Below are 19,329 nucleotides of genomic sequence, written 5' to 3' on the forward strand. Positions count from 1 at the left end.
ACTTCCCAGCCTCCAGAACTGTGAGAAATAAATTTATGTTGCTTACCAGCACCCAGTTTACTGTGTTTTATTATAGCAGCCCAAAGAGACTAAGACAGTTAGTAAATGAGGACTTAATTATAGAGAACTGTGACTAGTTCACTATCTTCATGGAGGATAAAAAGAAGGATAAGAAGACTTTCAAAATAGATATCTTTAATTAGATATGAGTAAGATATTTAAAAAGTTTGTTAACACTAAATTTGTTTCCTAGTGGCTACTTGTCAGCATTTAGTGGCTCTTCATTGTAGATAGAGAAAACTGAAGCAGAAACTCCCAGGTGTGAAATTCCAGGTCTCCAGGCAGTTTTATTATTCTGTAACCAGCTGCTGCTACCTGAGCTAGGTAAGTATTACATGTATTAGGATGTATTAGAAACACCCGGCTAGCTCATGTGCAGATTACAGTGTCCCATTGCTGGCTTCAGATCCAGTAAGTGTTGGTTAGGGGCTGAAAATCTGCATTTTTAACAGTTTTCCAGGTGATTCTGGGCTGGGTAATCTGAGGCTTATACTTGGTGAAAGCTGGCCTAGGCTTGTCTTTGGCAAAAATGGAGATTTATGATAATGCATTCCTGGGTCCCTGTTCTCTCTCTCGTCCAAGCATACTTAACCCCAGGGTGAGTGTGTCTTGCTTGAGACTGTTAGTGTTATTTCCATAACTGTGTACTTTTTGGGCTATTTTTTGAATGACTGCTAAAAAGTCCTTTTTTTTTTTCTTTCCCCCAAGACAGAGTCTCGCTCTGTCGCCCAGGCTGGACTGCAGTGGCACAATCTCGGTTCACTGCAACCTCCACCTTCTGGGTTCCAGCGATTCTCCTGCCTCAGCCTCCCATGTAGCTGGGACTACAGGCACGCACCACAATGCCTGGCTAATTTTTGTATTTTTAGTAGAGATGGGGTTTCCCCACGTTGACCAAGCTGTCTCGAACTCCTGACCCTCAAGTGATCCTCCCGCCTTGGCCTCCCAAAGTGCTGGGATTACAGGCATGATCCACTGTGCTCAGCCTAAAAAGTACTTTTTAAAAATAGGCTTTACTTAGTCACAAGAAAAATATCAATAGAGTATTCACACATATGGCTTTGAACAGTACAGCCGTCCGTTTGACCTATTTGTCTGCCTGGTCTACAGACTCTTACTTTTCCCTGAAACTGGTTATTCCCACACTTAATTCTACTTGTAAATTTCTAACTCATAGATTCCTTAACTACTTGCCTTGCCTGTATGTGTTCAGACAGCATAGGGACAACTTGGAGTGGGAGACAGGCAACCATAAGCCAGTGGTTTTCTGGGTTTAGGTCACTGAATTTCTCCAGTCATTGTTGGAAATTTAACCATCAAACCTAGGCCCTGCCTTCCACCTTCCAGACCAGAATTCCACCTGAGTGGCCCTGTCTTACTTCTGTTCATTCTCCATATGACTTGCAAGGATGAAATCAGAACGTAATCCTATTTATTATCTAATGGCTATTTTTAAGATCCTATAATTTTTATTACCATATTCTATGTCATATTTGAATGTTCTGAAGTTCTTGAGTTCAGAGGCTTAGGAAATATACAGAGATACTATTGCAAAGAGATATAGACACCTAATGAAACTCAAAGGTAAGTTCTATAAGAACAATAAAAAAAAGCCTCTCCTTTGGTGTCAGATAAAATGCTCAGTAGCTTGCAGGCCACACGCACAGCTAAAATAATTTTTCCATTTCCACCTACGGCAACAAAGAAAAAGCAATAGCTATTTCAACCAGAAATAGTCTCCACGGTGACACAGACCCACTCAGCATGTGGCTGCAGCCCTTCACCCTGCCTTGCTCTCATTTCTTGTTTATAGCCGGAGTGTTGATAAAGTCAGCAGGATGCGGTCATCAGCCAAGGGTCAGAGAGCCTATACAGTAACTTCTGTGCAGTGTGTATAAAAGGTCTTTGTCCTACCTTATTCTGGAAATTAACTTAAGCAATGTGAATGGTGACATCTGAATTACAATTATGGCAAATAAGTCAGAAGAGCCCCGCAAGAATCGTAAATTATCTTTGCTGAAGTTTTTTTTTTTTTTTTTTTTTTGAGAGGGAGGCTGGAGTGCAGTGGCATGATCTCAGCTCACTGCAATCTCTGACTCCCTGGTTCGAACAATTCTCCTGCCTGCCTCAGCTTCCCGAGTAGCTGCGATTACAGGCACGTGCCACCAGGCCCAGCTAATTTTTGTATTTTTAGTACAGACAAGGTTTCATCATGTTGGCAAGGCTGGTCTTGAACTCCTGACCTCGTGATCCGCCTGCCTCGGCCTCCCAAAGTGCTGGGATTATAGGCTTGAGCCACCGTGCCTGGCCAGCTGAAACATTTTTAATGCAATTGTTCAGTCTTGCCCTTTCTCTGTCCCAATCTCTGTTATGTATATACAGTCCCAAGAGCTAACATTCACTCAGACCACCTGAGCCTGTCCTCCTACCCTTCATCTTCAAGGTTTCCAGGCCCTGGGCCCCTCAGCATTCTCCCTCCTCACTCCTGCTGTGGCTTCACTCATTTCTTCCAACCCCCTGATCCCTATGGCTGGCTATTTTGGGGACACAGTAACCCAGAATTCAATTTCCATTTGCTTCCACTACCTGCTTCCAAATGGCTGCCTTGCCTTCTGCACTTCTGAGGTCTAATTCCAGGAGGGCCCCCACTGTGGCCGGAAGTCCTTCTCTTCTATTCATCCCTTTCATTTCCTCTTCCTAATAGAGACATCTTAAAACCTCTTCCATGCTCCTAAATCCTCAAATCCACCTCTTCCACTTCCTTCTTGGCAACTAAGCTCAGGTGCTATATTATAGAGAAACTTGAGACCACGTCGCATGCCTGAGCTCCTTCAACCTCCTGCTTCATAAAATCCTTTTTCATCATAACATTCTCTTTCTCTACTTATGTTTCTGAGACTGAAAATGGTTCGTTTATCAAAGATGAAATTCTCTGCCTGTCCTGGCCATGCTGCCACTAACACCTGTTCCTACCTTTCTTTGCATTTTATTTTTGAGACAGAGTTTCCCTCTGTTACCCAGGCTGGAGTGCAATGGTGTGATCTCGGCTCACTGTAACCTCCGCCTCCCAGGTTCAAGCGATTCTCCTGCCTCAGCCTCCCAAGTAGCTGGGATTACAGGCTCCTGCCACCATGCCTGGCTAATTTTTGTAGTTTTAGTAGAGATGAGGTTTCACCATGTTGGCCAGGGTGGTCTCGAACTCCTGATCTCAGGTGATCTGCCCTCCTTGGCCTCCCAAATTTCTGGGATCACAGGTGTGAGCCACCACGCCTGGCCTTTTCTTTGCATTTTAGATCTTTCCTCTCCAGTGGCTCTTTCCTCTTGCTTCACAAGTGTACTGAAGAAATCCTAGCTTGCTATGGAGTTATGCATTTTTCATTCCTGTTACATAATTTCACTTATCATATGGGTCTCCCCGTCTCTAACTAAACTTTACTATCTCCAGCCTTAGGTGTGGAGGTAACCAAAAGAGCCAAAATCTTGGCTTTTGAATTTCAAAGGCGAAGGTCCAAATGTAAGACACAGAGATTTGCAAGAAAGCAGGATGTTTCAAGAGTGAGTTTTCCAGCCTGTTAGGAGATAGGTTTCCTTAGCCATGGAGAGGGGAAGGGTCATAAAGGACAGCAGTGAGGCAAGAGTCTGCCGAGGGTATAAGAAGACGATGGCAGACACTGACGGTGGGCCTGGCAGTCATTCCCACCCCCTTCTTCCTTGTTGGCAGAATCCACTTTGTGCCATAAACGCTGAAAATAACAGATGCTTGCGTTCCCAGCCTCCAGTGCCACCAGAATGGTGGAGAAGGCCTTTGAGGGCTTTTACAAAGATTTCCTTTTCTGATAAAAAGAGAGAGACGAGGCTGGGCGCGGTGGCTCACGCCTGTAACCCCAGCACTTTGGGAGGCTGAGGTGGGTGGATTACTTGAGGTCAGGAGATCGAGACCGTCCTGGCCAACATGGTGAAACCCTGTCTCTACTAAAAATACAAAAATTAGCTGGGCATGGTGGTGGAAGCCTGTAATCCCAGTTACTCGGGAGGCTGAGGCAGGAGAATCACTTGAACCCGGGAGGCTGATGTTACAGTGAGCCGAGATCACACCACTGTACTCCAGCCTGGGAGACAGAGTGAGACTCTGTCTCAAATTAAAAAAAAAAAGAGTGAAAATGACAAGGAGGAATATCCCCCTCTCCCACCAGATTTGGGAGATTTTGTGCTGCAGCAGCCTTACTGCCGAGGAGGAAGGTGGGGAGTCCAAGTTCTTATGGGCGTTGTGGAGATGCTAAATCAATCACGGGACCACCCACCTTTGGATCCCTTGATATATAACAAGGTGTGTTATTGTTTAAGCCACCCTTGTGCAGTTACATGGGGCTGAAAACATCCTATACCCCTTCTTAGAAAAGCATCCCATTGTCATGCATTGGCCGGGAGGTGGTAGAACTTCCAGATAGGCTGGGGAAATTGAGCCATAAGGGGACCTTTGTCTCATGTCACATTAAATGTCTTGCTTGGTGGTCCATCATGCAGAGCTCCCCTCCACCACATAGTAAGGGAATGGTAAGAAAGAAATGGTTGTTTGGCTTGTTAGAAAAGGCCTGAGACTCCGCAGATCTCACTGTTTCCTTAGAATGGAATGGGTGAGTAGCCAAACTTGTCCTCTCCAGAGCAACAGGAAAGTCAAGGAGAAAAAGTCAGACCTGAAGGGGCTTTGGTGTGGAGGAGAAGACAGAGTGGTGGCTGCCACCCACACTCATGGCTGTGGAGGTCTGACGAGCTCTGAGGTCCAGACAAAAGAGGTACATCCCATAAGGGACAGATGGGGCCTGATACCTCTTACCATCCCTGATGCTACCCAACCTGTCCTTCCAAACATGGATGCAACCCCAAGAAAAAATGGGGAAGGAAAACTCTGAATTGCCTGAGAAAAGCCTGAATCGATGTTTACCTTGAACTGAGTAAAATCAAACTCCGTAACAATGGGTCTAATAGGGGCTTGGGCCAGAAAGTTAATTTGGTTATAGAAAAGTGAAAATTTATTCTTTTATATATTAAATACTTCAATATGTGTACAGAAATCTATCTTAAAGCAAAACAAAACAAAAAACCCATCTTATCTTGATCCTGCTCTCTTCCAAAGCTCTCCATCCTCTTTCATTCCTTCACCATTAAACTTTTTAAGAGAATTATCTATGCTTGGGGCCTCCGCCTCTATGAAATCTACTTGTTCATTAACCCCTTCTCATCTGATATCTGGTGCTATGCAAACCTGCTATCCAACAGGTCCATTATTCAGAAATCATTTATTGAACATATCCTTTGAATTGTCATTTTTTTTTCTTTTTCTCATTTGGAAAAGCCAGTTTGATTAATGAATAAGGAGCCTCACACATGTTCCACTGACCCTTCAGTTGAATCCAAGCCCAACCCACCCTTTTTGCCCTCACACCAGCTTAACCTCCTGGTTTGTGAGCTCCAAACAGGTTAAAGACTCCAGGGTCATGTTTAATTCTTTTTTCCTTTTCCCCATCCAACCCACTTCCAGAGTGTTGGCTTTTGGGTCTACTGCAGATGGTTGTTGTGAAAGACAAATGAACCAGGTCTCTGTGGTTCTTAACTAGAAGTCTGCTTCAGAATCACGTGTGTTAAAACAAATAAAGGCTAAACACAATTTTAAAAAAGGACACCCCTAAGTGCTACTCTAGGTGGACTGAATCAGAATGTGGAGCCTGATCAGAATATTCTCTCCCTCATCGTGCTCTGTGAACTGACCAGAGAGCACTCCTGTGTTGTTCTCTGGCAGTTTTCTGTCTGCCTAGCCACACGGGAGCTAGTGGATAGGCAGACGGGAGCCTTGCTCCTGAGTCTTCTCAGCATCCAGCCCGGGGCTGATTGGGTTGAATGTGCATCTCCAAATGCATCAGATGGATTGTATCTTTGTATTTTTATTTTATTTTATTTTTAAGACAGGGTCTCATTCTGTCACCCAGGCTGGAGTGCAGTGGTATGATCTCAGCTCACTGTGGCCTTCACCTCCCAGCCTCAAGTGATCTTCCCCCTCAGCCTACTGAGTAACTGGGACCACAGGCATGCACCACCAGCCTGGCTAATTTTTGTTTTATTTTTTCTAGAGACAGGGTCTCACTATGTTGCCCAGACTTGTCTCAAACTCTTGGGCTCAAGCCATCCACCTGCCTAGACCTCTCAAAGTGCTAGGATTACAGGCGTGAACCCGGCCCTTTTTTCTTCTTTTAAAAACTAGGGACAGGGCCTTGCTCTTTCACCCAGGCTGGAGTGCAGTGGTGCAATCATAGTTTACTGCAGACTTGAACTCCCGGGCTAAAGTGATTCTCTCCTACTTTGGCCTCCCAAAGTGTTGGGATTACAGGCTTAAGCCACCATGCCTGGGCGAAATGTATTGTATCTTTAAGAAGTATCTAGCCTGCCATGTAATTTAGGACATGTGTTTGAGCCATTTAATCCTTCACATGATGGATCTGGTGGTGGAGACGGGGGTTTCTAATGTACAACTGTCCCCTAATAGATTAGGTTGGTGCAAAAGTAATGGCAGAATAATCCAATAATCCATCAGAAATTGGTTTTTGGACTTCAAGAAGATGTATACAACATCATTCTGAACTGACAGCCTCAGTTCAGAGCCCTCCTGAACCACAATGGCCTGTGAGGCACAAGACTCCGGCTCACTCATTCGGCCTGGTCCACTTACTTTACTCTAGCGTCCATCCCTAGTCAGTGGCAGGGCTGTAGTTGGCTATGGTCATGTATCAGTTGCTCATCCAGTGGACGTCCAATCAGTTAGTTGGCCATTCATTCATTCATTCATTCATGCAGGCATCCAGTTATAAAGACATCCATTCACCCACTCAACAGAAATCTGCTGAGAGCCTACTACGTGCTGGGAACTATTTTCACATCGGAGACAAAACAGAGGGTGACATGAAGAGCACGGCCCACTTGGAGCCTACGGAGATGGCCTTGAGCGGTTTCGCAGGAGAGCTCCTGCCCCTGAGGATTAATGCCCAGCACCTGGCTCATCCTCCCCACACCCCTAGCTCTTCTCTCGCTTTGCTCCTTCCAGCTGGGGCTGAGCATGGGGTCGCACACCCGCTGGTGAGAAGCTCGAGGTAGGGATGAAGCGGAGTATGGAAAAGGTGACTCGAAAACAAGGATATAGCGGGAACGTTGTAGGAAAGGTGGCGTGGAGAGGCGACCCTAGCGTGGCCGGGAGCGTGTTTCCAAGTTGCTGCGAGCATCCTCTTTGGGGGAGGGGCGGGAAAGGAAAGGAGGGGAGGGGGACGGACGCGGCGGGGAGAGGAGGGGGAGATCCAGCCTCTGGGCGCCGCAGCTCGGCCGCTCTGCCCGGGAGGCCGGGCTCTCAGGACGCCGGCGGCGGCCGCAGGGCTGGCGGCTGCTGGGCGCGGGGCGGCGCGGCGGGGGCGCGCGGCAGGAGGGGCTGTGCGCGGCGCGGCCCCCGAGCGCACCGGGCCTGCTGAGGAGCGCGCGCCTGGCCGGGCTCGGCGCCGGTTCCCCGAGCCTGGGCGGCCGCCGGGCAGCCCCCTCGTCCGACCATGGCGACTGACAGTGAGTGCGCTCCGGCCGCGGAGGCCAGGGGTGGGAGGAGGCCGCGGTGCCCAGGGTGGGAAGTTCGATTTCAGACGCTGCCTTTGTGCTGGCTCGCGGCAGCAGCGGCCGGGTCCCTCTACGCTCCTCACCCTTGGCTGCCTGGCGGGGCTTGAAAGGGCAGGTGGCCCTGGCGGCGCGCCCCGCGAGGGATGTGGCAGAAGGGCGTGCGCCCGGCGCCGAGGCGGAGGGACCCTCGATGCCGTGTGGCAGCAGGGCCTGCCATCGCAGCCCTTCGCGGGCACTGCCCCCAGGCCCAGAGCCAGCCTTCAGCGAGCCGGGCAAACGAAGGCACTGCGCGTTTTTGGCGCTGTGAGTTCAAGGTTCGCCTCGAGTTCTGGGTCGGGTTTGTGCGTCTGCCTTCTGGGGATCAGGGTGGCTTGCAGGGCACGGCTGCCCGGTGGCCCACGGGCTGTATTCGCAGCGGGCAGCACAAGGCCGGCTGGAGACCGCATCTGGTTACCATGGTCAGTGGGTGGGAGGAGTGCCTGGAGACATCAGGTTGAAACTCTGAATGGCAGCGTTGGAAGGCGCTGGGTTGGCCTGCTTTTGGCATCTTGGCACCGCTGCTCTTATGGCTCAGTGCCTTTGGAAATTGGAATCCCGTCTGTGAAAACTGGTTAAGTTAGTTGCGTTTGAAGCCAGATACGTATTAGTGAAGCTTCAAAGGGAGTTCAGAGTAAAACCAAGTCACACCTGCGTACCTAGCATCCAAAGTCCCTAGCACAGGTTTGGCGCATGTTAGGGACTTCATTAGATGAGTGAATGGGGCTGGATGTGGTGGCTCAGGCCTGTAATCCCAGCACTTTGGGAGGCCGAGGCGGGAGGATCACTTGAGCCCAGGAGTGCGAGGCTGCTGTGAGCTATGCCCTGCCATTGCACTCCAGTCTGGGCCACAGAGGAAAAAAACAAAAATCAAATGGTGTGCTGGCTACAGAGGCCCTTTGGAAGGTGTTTTTTTTTTTTTTTTTTTTTTTTGAGAGGTGAGGAGGAAAAGAGATGGGAAAATGAGATGTCAAAATTTCTGCAATAATTTATTATTTTTCTTGTAAACAATTATCCCAGCCAAGAACACAGCTTTAGGATAGTGTGGAGAGCTTGAGTTTTTGTAGTCAAACAGACCTGTATTTTATCTCTCTAGAATTCACTAGCAGTGGGACCATGGCACTGTCCTCAGTTTCTCTAAATTAGGACAAGGCTGTCATTCATAGCTCTTACAAGCGATGGGCACACAGGTGGCCTTCAGTAAATGGTGGTTGTCCTCTCCCTGCTGTTTTGCCATCATCTGATATGTGTGGGGATACCAACATGCTTTCCTCCTTTTTAAAGAGAAAAATGTTGATCAGGTGTTTCCAGTAAAATCAGCTAATTTGGGCCAAATTTCCCTTTCCTTAGCTCTGTTCATTTATACAAAGTGTGATTCGGTTCGTGTGTGTGTGTGTTTAGAAAAAAAATTATGGTTGAGGCTTTACTTAACAAAGTAAGACTCAACAAAGAAGGAGATCATGAGATTTGGCCTTATTGTGTTATTAATGAAAAACAAAGGCAAAGGGGTTCAAAGTATCTACCAGCAACTGTGCATCACACACATGCAGTGAGACACTGTTCTGCTATTTATTTTCTTATGTTTTGGTTAAGATGATACATTTAGTACCCTAGAAAAATAAACTGAGATGCTTCCATACCAATTTATTTAGATTGATGTTTCTTCTATTTCCTTATATGGTATACTCAACTGTACTGAAGAATCAAACTTTTGCCCATTGATTTTGTTTATGAAAAAATTATGATGCTATCTGACCATCTCAGCTCTTGACCAGTTTTTTAGGCTCAATCTTATGTTCTGTCTTAGCTGAGATGGAGCTAGAAATCTGAAAGGTTTCCAAACTGTGGAGAAACATTATTTTGTCTTCGTTCTTATTCAAAACTAATGTGAGAGGCTTACTATGTGTCCCTACTATCAAAAGGGAGAGAAAGAAAGTATTCTCAGTCAGTGTCTTGAAAAATTTCCCGCAAAGCTTGACCACGTTTGCAGCCCGAAGTCCCACAACCTTCTGTTAGCATGGAGATGATTTTGAAAACGTAGAGACCAGGGCTTCTCCCAGATACAGAGTTCTTTAGTTAGCTCTGGTTCTTAGTCCTAGTTGCATATTAGAATTACTCCAGAGAGCTTTAAAAAAGACCCTGACATCAGTATTTTTAAAAAGGAGGTCTTAAACTTTAACATGCATCAGAGTTACCCAGAGGACTTATTGAAACAGATCGCTGGACTTCACTCCCAGAGTTCCTGATTCAGTAAGTCTGGGGTGCATCCTGAGAATTCACATTTCTAACAAGTTCCAGTGATACAGGAACTACTGTTCCTCTGTCCTTCTCCTTACCTCTGCAGGTGAGGAAGTGACAGGTGAGAGGGAGGTAGGAACAGAGTGATGATCACTTCTTTAGCAGTCCTGTCTTGTCACCATGCAGTGACTACATGACCTCGATAAGATAAATCAAACCTGGGCACAATATTGCCTTAGGGCTATAGCTGAGTGCTTCCCTCAACCCCCATTTTTCTCCCCCACAAAATTTCCCCTTGAGGGAAAAATTGGTTCTAAAACCAGGCGAAATCCAAGTGTTCTATTCCAGTCATTTCTGGAGAGAATCCAGAAAGACCTTCTATATGAATGTAGCATGTAAATTATATAAAATATGGAGATATTTTTAAAATATTTGCCTGGAAACTTATAATGTTCACAAAAAAGAACATAGCCAATAGAAAATGTTCTTATATCTAGATAGCATGCCGTCTAAGGGCAGATTCCAGAGGAGAAAAGGAGAACTCGAGAGCTTCAACTAGGTTTTCAGTAAGTTATCATGAAATCGTGAGGAACTTTGAGATCCCAGTCTGTTATATAAAGTGGTGGTACTTGGGTACTGAAATATTTCATGATTTCCTCAGTGACAAGTATTCCAGATAATATTTCATTTCCAGAACACAAAAGTAGTGAAGCGCTATTTTATTTTTTTATTCCATTTATGGCATATGTTGCATTATTAGTACTTCCTTTTATAGGTGTTTAGTTTTGAAGTCACTTTAGTCTGTTTGTAAGAATAATTTCTTAGGAACAGCCAGGCATGTTTAGGTAATGTTGGAAACATCTAACTCTATTATACCCCAGAAATCTTGGGCAGTTTTCAGGTAGATGTGTCTTTGGGGCTGTGACAGATGAACATTTGGTATTGTAAAAGGAGACATCTGTCCCCGTTTGGGTGCTCCTGGTTTCCTGGCTGATCTTGTGTCATTTTTGCCTGTTGCATCCCAGGCTGATGTTCCTGCCCTGCAGTCAGTCTCCACCAGCAGCCACTTTTTCCCTCCTTCTTTCTTGTTGGCAACCTGCAGTTTCCTTTCTCCCCATCCTGTCTACTCCATCAGCAATTTCCACTCAGTGCTCAGTCCTGGAAGAGGGTGGGTGGGGCTCTGGGATCAAATATAAACCCTCAACAAGTCCACGTTAGAAACTAGTGCTAAACAGTGACTTGAGATATTCAGGATTTCAGATGCATAGACTTTAAAAGAAAATTGCTTCACTTTGGCTGAAAATGGATGGAAAATCTTGAGTTAAATGATTTCTAACCCTAGTCATTATTAAAAAGTTTACAAATGATGCCAACTAAAAAATATAGACAAAGAGAGTTAGAAAATTATTACTTTGAAACCATCATAGCAATAATTAATTCAAACAAGATTCATCCATGGATGCTGAACTGTTATGTGAAAATTTTAAGAGGAACAGAATTATTTACATTGTTAAAGAATTTCCCCCAGGACAACCCATTTCTTTAGGATCCCTCTCTGCTGAAGAGAGCTCTTTCTTTCTTAGTTAAGAACTTCCACTCTTGGCCGGGCGCGGTGGCTCACGCCTGTAATCCCAGCACTTTGGGAGGCCGAGGCGGACGGATCACGAAGTCAGGAGATCAAGACCATCCTGGCTAACACGGTGAAACCCCGTCTCCACTAAAAATGCAAAAAATTAGCCGGGCGTGGTGGCGGGCGCCTGTAGTCCCATCTACTCGGGAGGCTGAGGCAGGAGAATGACATGAACCCGGGAGGTGGAGCTTGCAGTGAGCCGAGATCCTGCCACTGCACTCCAGCCTGGGCGACAGAGTGAGACTCCGTCACAAAAAAAAAAAAAAAAAAGCATTTTCCCCAAAGATTATTTATTAATTGGAAAATGGGGGGAAAACCTGGATTATACTAACTTAACCAAATAATCAAAGTTAACATTAACAATAATGGGGCTAGTTGCGGTGGCTCATGCCTGTAATCCGAGCACTTTGGGAGGCCGAGGCGGGCGGATCACCTGAGGTCAGGAGTTTGCGACCAGCCTGGCCAACATGGTGAAATCCTGTCTCTACTAAAAATACAAAAAATTAGCCGGGTGTGGTGACAGGCGCCTGTAATCCCAGCTACTTGGGAGGCTGAGGCAGGAGAATCTCTTGAACCCAGAAGGTAGAGGTTGCAGTGAGCTGAGATCATGCCATTGCACTGCAGCCTGGGCAACAAGAGCAAAACTCCATCTCCAAAAAAAAAAAAAAAAAAAAAAGAATAATGGGACAAACTGATATCCTGTACTTCCTGATAGGAAGCACCGGGAAGGACACAATGCCACTCTCATCACGAGGAAACATCAGACAACGGCAAATCAAGAGACATTCTGTAAGTCAATGTCATGAAAGATGGCTGAGGCACTGTTCAGATTGAATAAGAATAAAGAGACTACTAAATGCAATGGATGATTTCAGGTTATATCCTAGGTGATGGAAAAAATGCGACAAAGGACAGTGTTGTGATAATTGGTGAGATTTGAATATGGCTTGTATATTGGATAATAGCATTGTATCAGTGTTAAATTTCTTAAATTTGGTATTTTTATTGTGGTTGACATGGGACATGATATCTGTACCTAAATGTCAAAGGCTTTAGGAAAAAAGGATATATGCATGTATGTGTGCATTTATATGTATATGTGTATCATATGAGAGAGAAAGCAAATGTGGCCGAAGGTTAGCATTTGGTGAATTTAGGAGTTCCTTGTGCTGTTCTTGCAGCTTTTCTGCGAATTTGGGGGAGGGAGTTTATAAATGAAAGCACTGAGCTATTAATCTGTATTCTAGGCTTTATGGTCTAATACTATTGAGTTTACTTTTTGAAATAAATAATGTTGGACTCCTAATTCTGTTGTGAAGTGATAATGTTAACAAAACTTTTTATTAGGGAAAATTTCATATACACAAGAAGAGAGAATAGTATAGTGAACCCGCATGTATCCAGGTCACATAGCTTTAATGAGCATTGGTATTTCACCAATCTTATTGCATCCATCTCCACCTCCACCCCCACTTTTCTGGGAGAGGCATTTTGAAGGCAAATCCAAGACATCATGATGCTTCACTGCCCCTCTGTGCATACTTCCCTCCTCATAATCCCCAAGCTTTTATCAGACTTCAGTAGCAATTCTGCAATAATAGATGACAGCAGCCAGGCGCGGTGGCTCACGCCTGTAATCCCAGCACTTTGGGAGGCCGAGGTGGGTGGATCATGAGGTCAGGAGTTCGAGACCAGCCTGATCAACATGGTGAAACCCCATCTCTACTAAAAATACAAAAATTAGCAGGGCGTGGTGGCACTCATCTGTGATCCCAGCTACTTGGGAGGCTGAGGCAGGAGAATCGCTTGAACCTGGGAGGTGGAGGTTGCAGTGAGCCGAGATTGCTTCACCGCACTCCAGCCTGGGCGACACAGTGAGACTCTGTCTCCAAAAAAAAAAAAAAAACAGCATTTAGATATTATTAACGTTATAGAATAGCAGAGTTCTGAGGAATATACTGATTTGGCATATATGGGCTGTGCACTTGTTTTAAGTTTGAAAAGCTGACTAAGCCTGGGTAATTATAAACAGTGTAGAAGAAAAGGTCTGTGAACCTGCTTGTTCTTGTTTTGTTTGCTAAACTGCTCCTCCTGTTTTTAAACCAAGAATTAAATTCTAGAAGAAAACATAAATATGGTTATGGTGGCAATATTCTCAACTGATTTACCCAGTTGATGTTATCTTATTGAAACATTCTAAGAGTAAATCAGCATAAATAATTTCATACTGTTTGAATAGAATTCCTATGTTTTCATTTCACCATGGCATCTTTGAATTGGTAAACCCAGTGAAGCTTTTTCTTGACCAACCTGAGTTTCTAAATGAATCTAAAATTTGGTCTATATGTTTTATAAAAGAAATGGGACAGATATCTTGGGAGGAATAAACCTTCCCTTCTCCTGAGTATAGTAGATTTGGATGACATTTGTCCTTTTAGGTCACTAGGGTATTATTTAGTCATTAACTATTATTTAGCATTATGAATGATAAGATGGCTATTATGCCATTTAACAATTGTCTGTATATTAAGATGATAATCAAACTCACTGAGAGTGCTTTCTAGTAGATTGGAGAGGTATCTGAAGTGCATATTACAAAAAAAATTTTATGCACAGCTGTCATCCTTCCATTAAGGATTATACGTATCTGATTTTAGGTAGTTTAAATTTATGGATGGATATTACCCCTTTAGAATAAAATTTTCTTATTGTGAGAATATAATATTCTTCTGGCTTCTAATTTTAGGAATATAATAAGTCACATTCTGTAATTTTACTCACAATGGAGCAAAGATTAAGAGACATAAAATGATTTTACCCACCCTGCATGAAAATGCCCCTGGTTTATATACTTAATTCAAAAGAGCACCATAAACATAACCTACCAATTACAAGTAGGTTTTCAATTGGCTTAGCTCAATAGAAATTGCAAAAGATTGACGAACTGAGTGTGGTATGGTGGAAGAGAGCACAGGCCTGGTTCCAGAGGTGCCTGAGTCGTGAACTCTGGCCCTGCCACTCAAAGGCTGGGTAACAGGTAAATTGTTTAACTTCTCGGAGGCTTTGGCTTATTCCACTCTGAGGAATTACAAGGAGTAAAAGAGATGGAACAGAGTTGCTGGCACAACATATGCATTAATAAATGTCTGTCCCTTTACCTGCTACAAGATCCTTCCAATGGCGTGTACCTCCCCATAGGGTGTATCTCATATTATGAGAACAATCTGACTCAGAAACAGGGTGCCTAGTCATTGATTCCATTTTTTGTGTGTGAGGAATATAAAATTAAGAACAAATGATCTGTGTACAAATGTAAGACTAGGGAAGAGAGTCTAGGACAAGCACCCAAAGGTGCAGAACTCAGATTTTAAATAGAAGTAATAATCATGTTTTCTTCCCCAATGTTTATTGTTTTGTGCAAGTGTACTTGTACCATGAGCATGTGGATTTGTGAAATGTGCACACACACAACTTGTAGAAACCTTGGGAGAATTCACTGATGGGCTGTGAAAAGGGCTACAACAGCTACCTCTTTGATTTAAGAGGCAAGAGGGTTTTGAGCACTTCTCCGCTGATGTGCATTTGGTGATCTCTCTGGGCTTCATGGCCTACCCCTCTCAGGAATGACTGATGGATGGCTATAGCACTGGGTGGATATGCTTCAGGGCACCTCTTCAGAGTTTTTTTTTTTTTTTTTTTGAGACAGAGTCTCGCTCTGTCACCCAGGTTGGAGTGCAGTGGCACGATCTCGGCTCACTGCAACCTCCGCCTCCTGGGTTCAAGCGATTCTCCTGCCTCAGCCTCCTGAGTAGCTGGGATTATAAGTGCCTGCCACCATGCCCAGCTGATTTTTGTATTTTTAGAAGAGACAGGGTTTCAGCCTGTTGGCCAGGCTGGTCATGAACTCCTGGCCCCAAGTGATCAGCCCGCCTCACTTTTCAGAGTTGAATGCCCTCCTGGCTCTGAAGTTTTATAAAAGCCCCTTCAATGATGTTGATAAGCCTGAAAAATTTCTGGCTGTTCCATTATTGAGCTTTAAAAAAGCTTAATATGCTAGTAATACTCATACATAAATGACCTTGTCTCCACTGGTGCTGACCTTAGCCATCCAGCCCTTCCTTCTGGGAGTAGCCTTTCTCTGTCTCAGACATCTGCTCTGGGATCCTCCCACTGCCCATGTTGACATTCCCTGTCTCTCTTGCTTCCCAGCTCTTGCTCTAACTCCCCATACCTGCCAATATGCTTTTCCCTTTGGTTTCACTATTCTTGGTATTTTGGCTGAGACACACCAGCTCTATTAGTGTCAGGTTTGCAGAGCCCTCAGCAGCTGGGCTGCCTTCAACAGCCCTCCCCTTCTTCTCCACAGGAAAAAGGTAGAGGATGACCCCTCTCCCTTAACCCCTATCATCCTATTTCTTAGACTTTTTAGAAGTGCATTACAATATCTTTCCTAACTAGCGTAAATCAATAGTTATATTTTCGTGGTGATAATTAGAATCACAGTCATATTTTCTACAGTGTTTTTTAATACTCTCCTATATTTGTTATCTATTGCTGCATAACAAATTACCACAAAGCTAGTGGCTTAAAAAAACACTTATCTGTCATTCCACAGCTCTGTAGGTCAGGAGTTTGCTGGCTACAATCAAGCTGTCAGCTATGGCTGGGCTTTCATCTGAAGGCTTGAGTGGGGCAGATCCACTACTGAGCTCATGGGCATTGACAGGATTCAGACTTTGCAGGCTGATGGACTGAGGGCCTCAATTTCTTCCTGGCTTTAGCTAGAGGCTACCCTCAATTTCCTTCTATGTGAACCTCCCAATATGGCCTCTTGCTTCATCAAAGCCAGCAAAGGAGAAAGTCTGCTAGTAATAGAATCATGCAAGTGACATTCCATCACCTTTGCTGTATTCTCTTGGCTAGTAGCAAGTCATAGGTTCCTTCTTAACTCAAAAAGAAGAGATTAAATGAGGATGTGAGTACTAGGAGATGAGGATAATCATAAGCCATCTTAGAATCTGTCTGCTATACTCCCCATGAAACTTTTATATCTACTTCTTGAATTAGATTTTTATTTGGAGTATTACATTTCCTCTTTAAGACTTTAGATATCATTGGGATGGTGTACTAGTCAGGGTTCTCCAGAGGGACAGAGCCAATAGGATATATCTATAAAAATGGATTTATTAGGGGGGAATTGGCTAACATGATCACAAAGGTAAAGTCCCAGCATAGGTCATGAGCAAGCTGGAGAACCAGAGAAGCCAGTGGCATGGCTGTCAGAGAGCCTGGTAGCATGGCTCAGTCCAATTCCGAAAGTCTCAAAACTGGGGAAGCCAACAGTACAGCTCCCAGTCTGAGGTCAAAAGACTGAGAGCCTCTAGGAGCTTGCTGGTACAAGTCCAACAATCCAAAAGCTGAAGAACCTGGAGTCTGACGTCCAAGGGCAGGAGGAGAAAGTCCTGCTCTGGCAGGGAGAGACAGAGCAGAGGGTGGATCCCCCATCTTTTTTTTTTTTTATTATACTTTAAGTTTTAGGGTACATGTGCACATTGTGCAGGTTAGTTACATATGTATACATGTGCCATGCTGGTGTGCTGCACCCACTAACTCATCATCTAGCATTAGGTATATCTCCCAATGCTATCCCACCCCCCTCCCCCCACCCCACAACAGTCCCCAGAGTGTGATATTCCCCTTCCTGTGTCCATGTGATCTCATTGTTCAATTCCCACCTATGAGTGAGAATATGTGGTGTTTGGTTTTTTGTTCTTGCGATAGTTTACTGAGAATGATGATTTCCAATTTCATCCATGTCCCTACAAAGGACATGAACTCATCATTTTTTATGGCTGCATAGTATTCCATGGTGTATATGTGCCACATTTTCTTAATCCAGTCTATCATTGTGGGACATTTGGGTTGGTTCCAAGTCTTTGCTATTGTGAATAATGCCGCAATAAACATACGTGTGCATGTGTCTTTATAGCAGCATGATTTATAGTCCTTTGGGTATATACCCAGTAATGGGATGGCTGGGTCAAATGGTATTTCTAGTTCTAGTTCCAAAGAACTCAAACAAATTTACAAGAAAAAAACAAACAACCCCATCAAAAAGTGGGCGAAGGATATGAACAGACACTTCTCAAAAGAAGACATTTATGCAGCCAAAAAACACATGAAAAAATGCTCATCATCACTGGCCATCAGAGAAATGCAAATCAAAACCACTATGAGATATCATCTCACACCAGTTAGAATGGCAATCATTAAAAAGTCAGGAAACAACAGGTGCTGGAGAGGATGTGGAGAAATAGGAACACTTTTACACTGTTGGTGGGACTGTAAACTAGTTCAACCATTGTGGAAGTCAGTGTGGATCCCCCATCTTTTCCCCCACTCCTTCTTTGTCCTAGTGGGGCCACCAGCCAACCGGATGGTGCCTATCCATATTGAGGGTTGGTCTGCTTCTCTTATGCCACTGACTCCTGCATCATTCTTCTCTGGAAACACCCTCACAGACACATCCAGAAACACTGCTCACCAGCCATCTAGGCATCCTTCAATCCAGTCAAGTTGACACCTACTATTAACCATTGCAGGTGGTAAAGCCTGAAATAATTGCCTCCGTCAGAGAAGAAATTGTTCTCTTCTTTCCAACCTGAGAGCTGTTGCACTGTAGAAACAATGGTGCTGGAAGGGTAATTTTTGGTGTTTGAGCTGCTATTGGGGAAGTCCATCTGAATAAGAGGCTGCTGTGGTGAGCTCTGAAGAAGCAGAAGGCAGTATGCTTTGTGAATTTTATGAAAATGTTACAGATTTATAAAAATGAAAACACTCAAATTGACTCATTTTTGGAAAAATTAAAAAACACAGGAAGTCAGGATGATGCTCTGAAACTCAGGTTGAAAGTGGGTAAAGGGCACAGAGTGAGACAAATGAGAAAGAATGATACCAAAGAACAACTGTTTTTTCATGGGAGAAAATGGATTGTTTTAGGGTACCTTACCAATGTGTGAGGCATTATATGGGCATAGGGTATTACTTAAAGTTTTAAGGCTCTATTTTTTTATTTTTTATTTATTTTTTGAGACAGAGTTTCATTTTTGTCACCCAGGCTGGAGTGCAGTAGCACGATCTCAGCTCACTGCAACCTCTGCCTCCTGGGTTCAAGTGATTGTTCTGCCTCAGCCTCCTGAGTAGTTGGAATTACAGGTGCCTGCCACCATGCCTGGCTAATTTTTTGTATTTTTGTAGAGGCAGGATTTTACTATGTTGGCCAGGCTGGTCTCGAACTCCTGACTTCGTGATCCTTCCACCTCAGCCTCCCAAAGTGCTGGGATTACAGGTGTGAGCCACTGCACCTGGCCTATTTTTTTTATTTTTAATTTGTTCTTAAGAGACAGAGTCTTACTCTGTTGCCCAGCCTGGAATGCAGTGTAAAGTTTTAATATGCTTATGTTGTATACTCTTAATGATTTTATCCACTTCAGGCTATTGCTTTGCACTTACGAAAAGCATGATAGAGGCTGGATGTGGTGGCTAATGCCTGTAATCCCAGCACTTTGGGAGGCCGAGGTGGGCAGATTGTTTGAAGCCAGGAGTACAAAACCAGCCTGGTCAACATGGCAAAAACCCATCTCTACTAAAAATACAAAAAAAAAAAAAAAAAAAAAAAAAAGAAGAAGAATTAGCTAGGTGTGGTGGTGCACACCTGTAAC

General features: G+C 44.4%; 1 protein-coding gene across 2 annotated transcripts in view; it reads left to right on the forward strand.

Annotated features, from left to right (window-relative positions):
- The first annotated feature begins 7,445 nt into the window (after positions 1–7,445).
- Positions 7,446–19,329, forward strand: part of SYT16 (synaptotagmin 16) — a 318,945-nt gene continuing 307,061 nt past the window's right edge. For both annotated transcript variants that reach the window (XR_010130767.1, XM_055361139.2), the window contains exon 1: positions 7,446–7,656. Coding sequence is in view for 1 of the 2 variants with exons in the window: in XM_055361139.2 (XP_055217114.2) it covers positions 7,644–7,656 (13 nt within the window). In the remaining variant the exon portion in view is untranslated. The remainder of the gene's footprint in view (positions 7,657–19,329) is intronic.

This window comes from Gorilla gorilla, chromosome 15, assembly GCF_029281585.2.
Source record: "Gorilla gorilla gorilla isolate KB3781 chromosome 15, NHGRI_mGorGor1-v2.1_pri, whole genome shotgun sequence".
Taxonomy (NCBI): domain Eukaryota; kingdom Metazoa; phylum Chordata; class Mammalia; order Primates; family Hominidae; genus Gorilla; species Gorilla gorilla.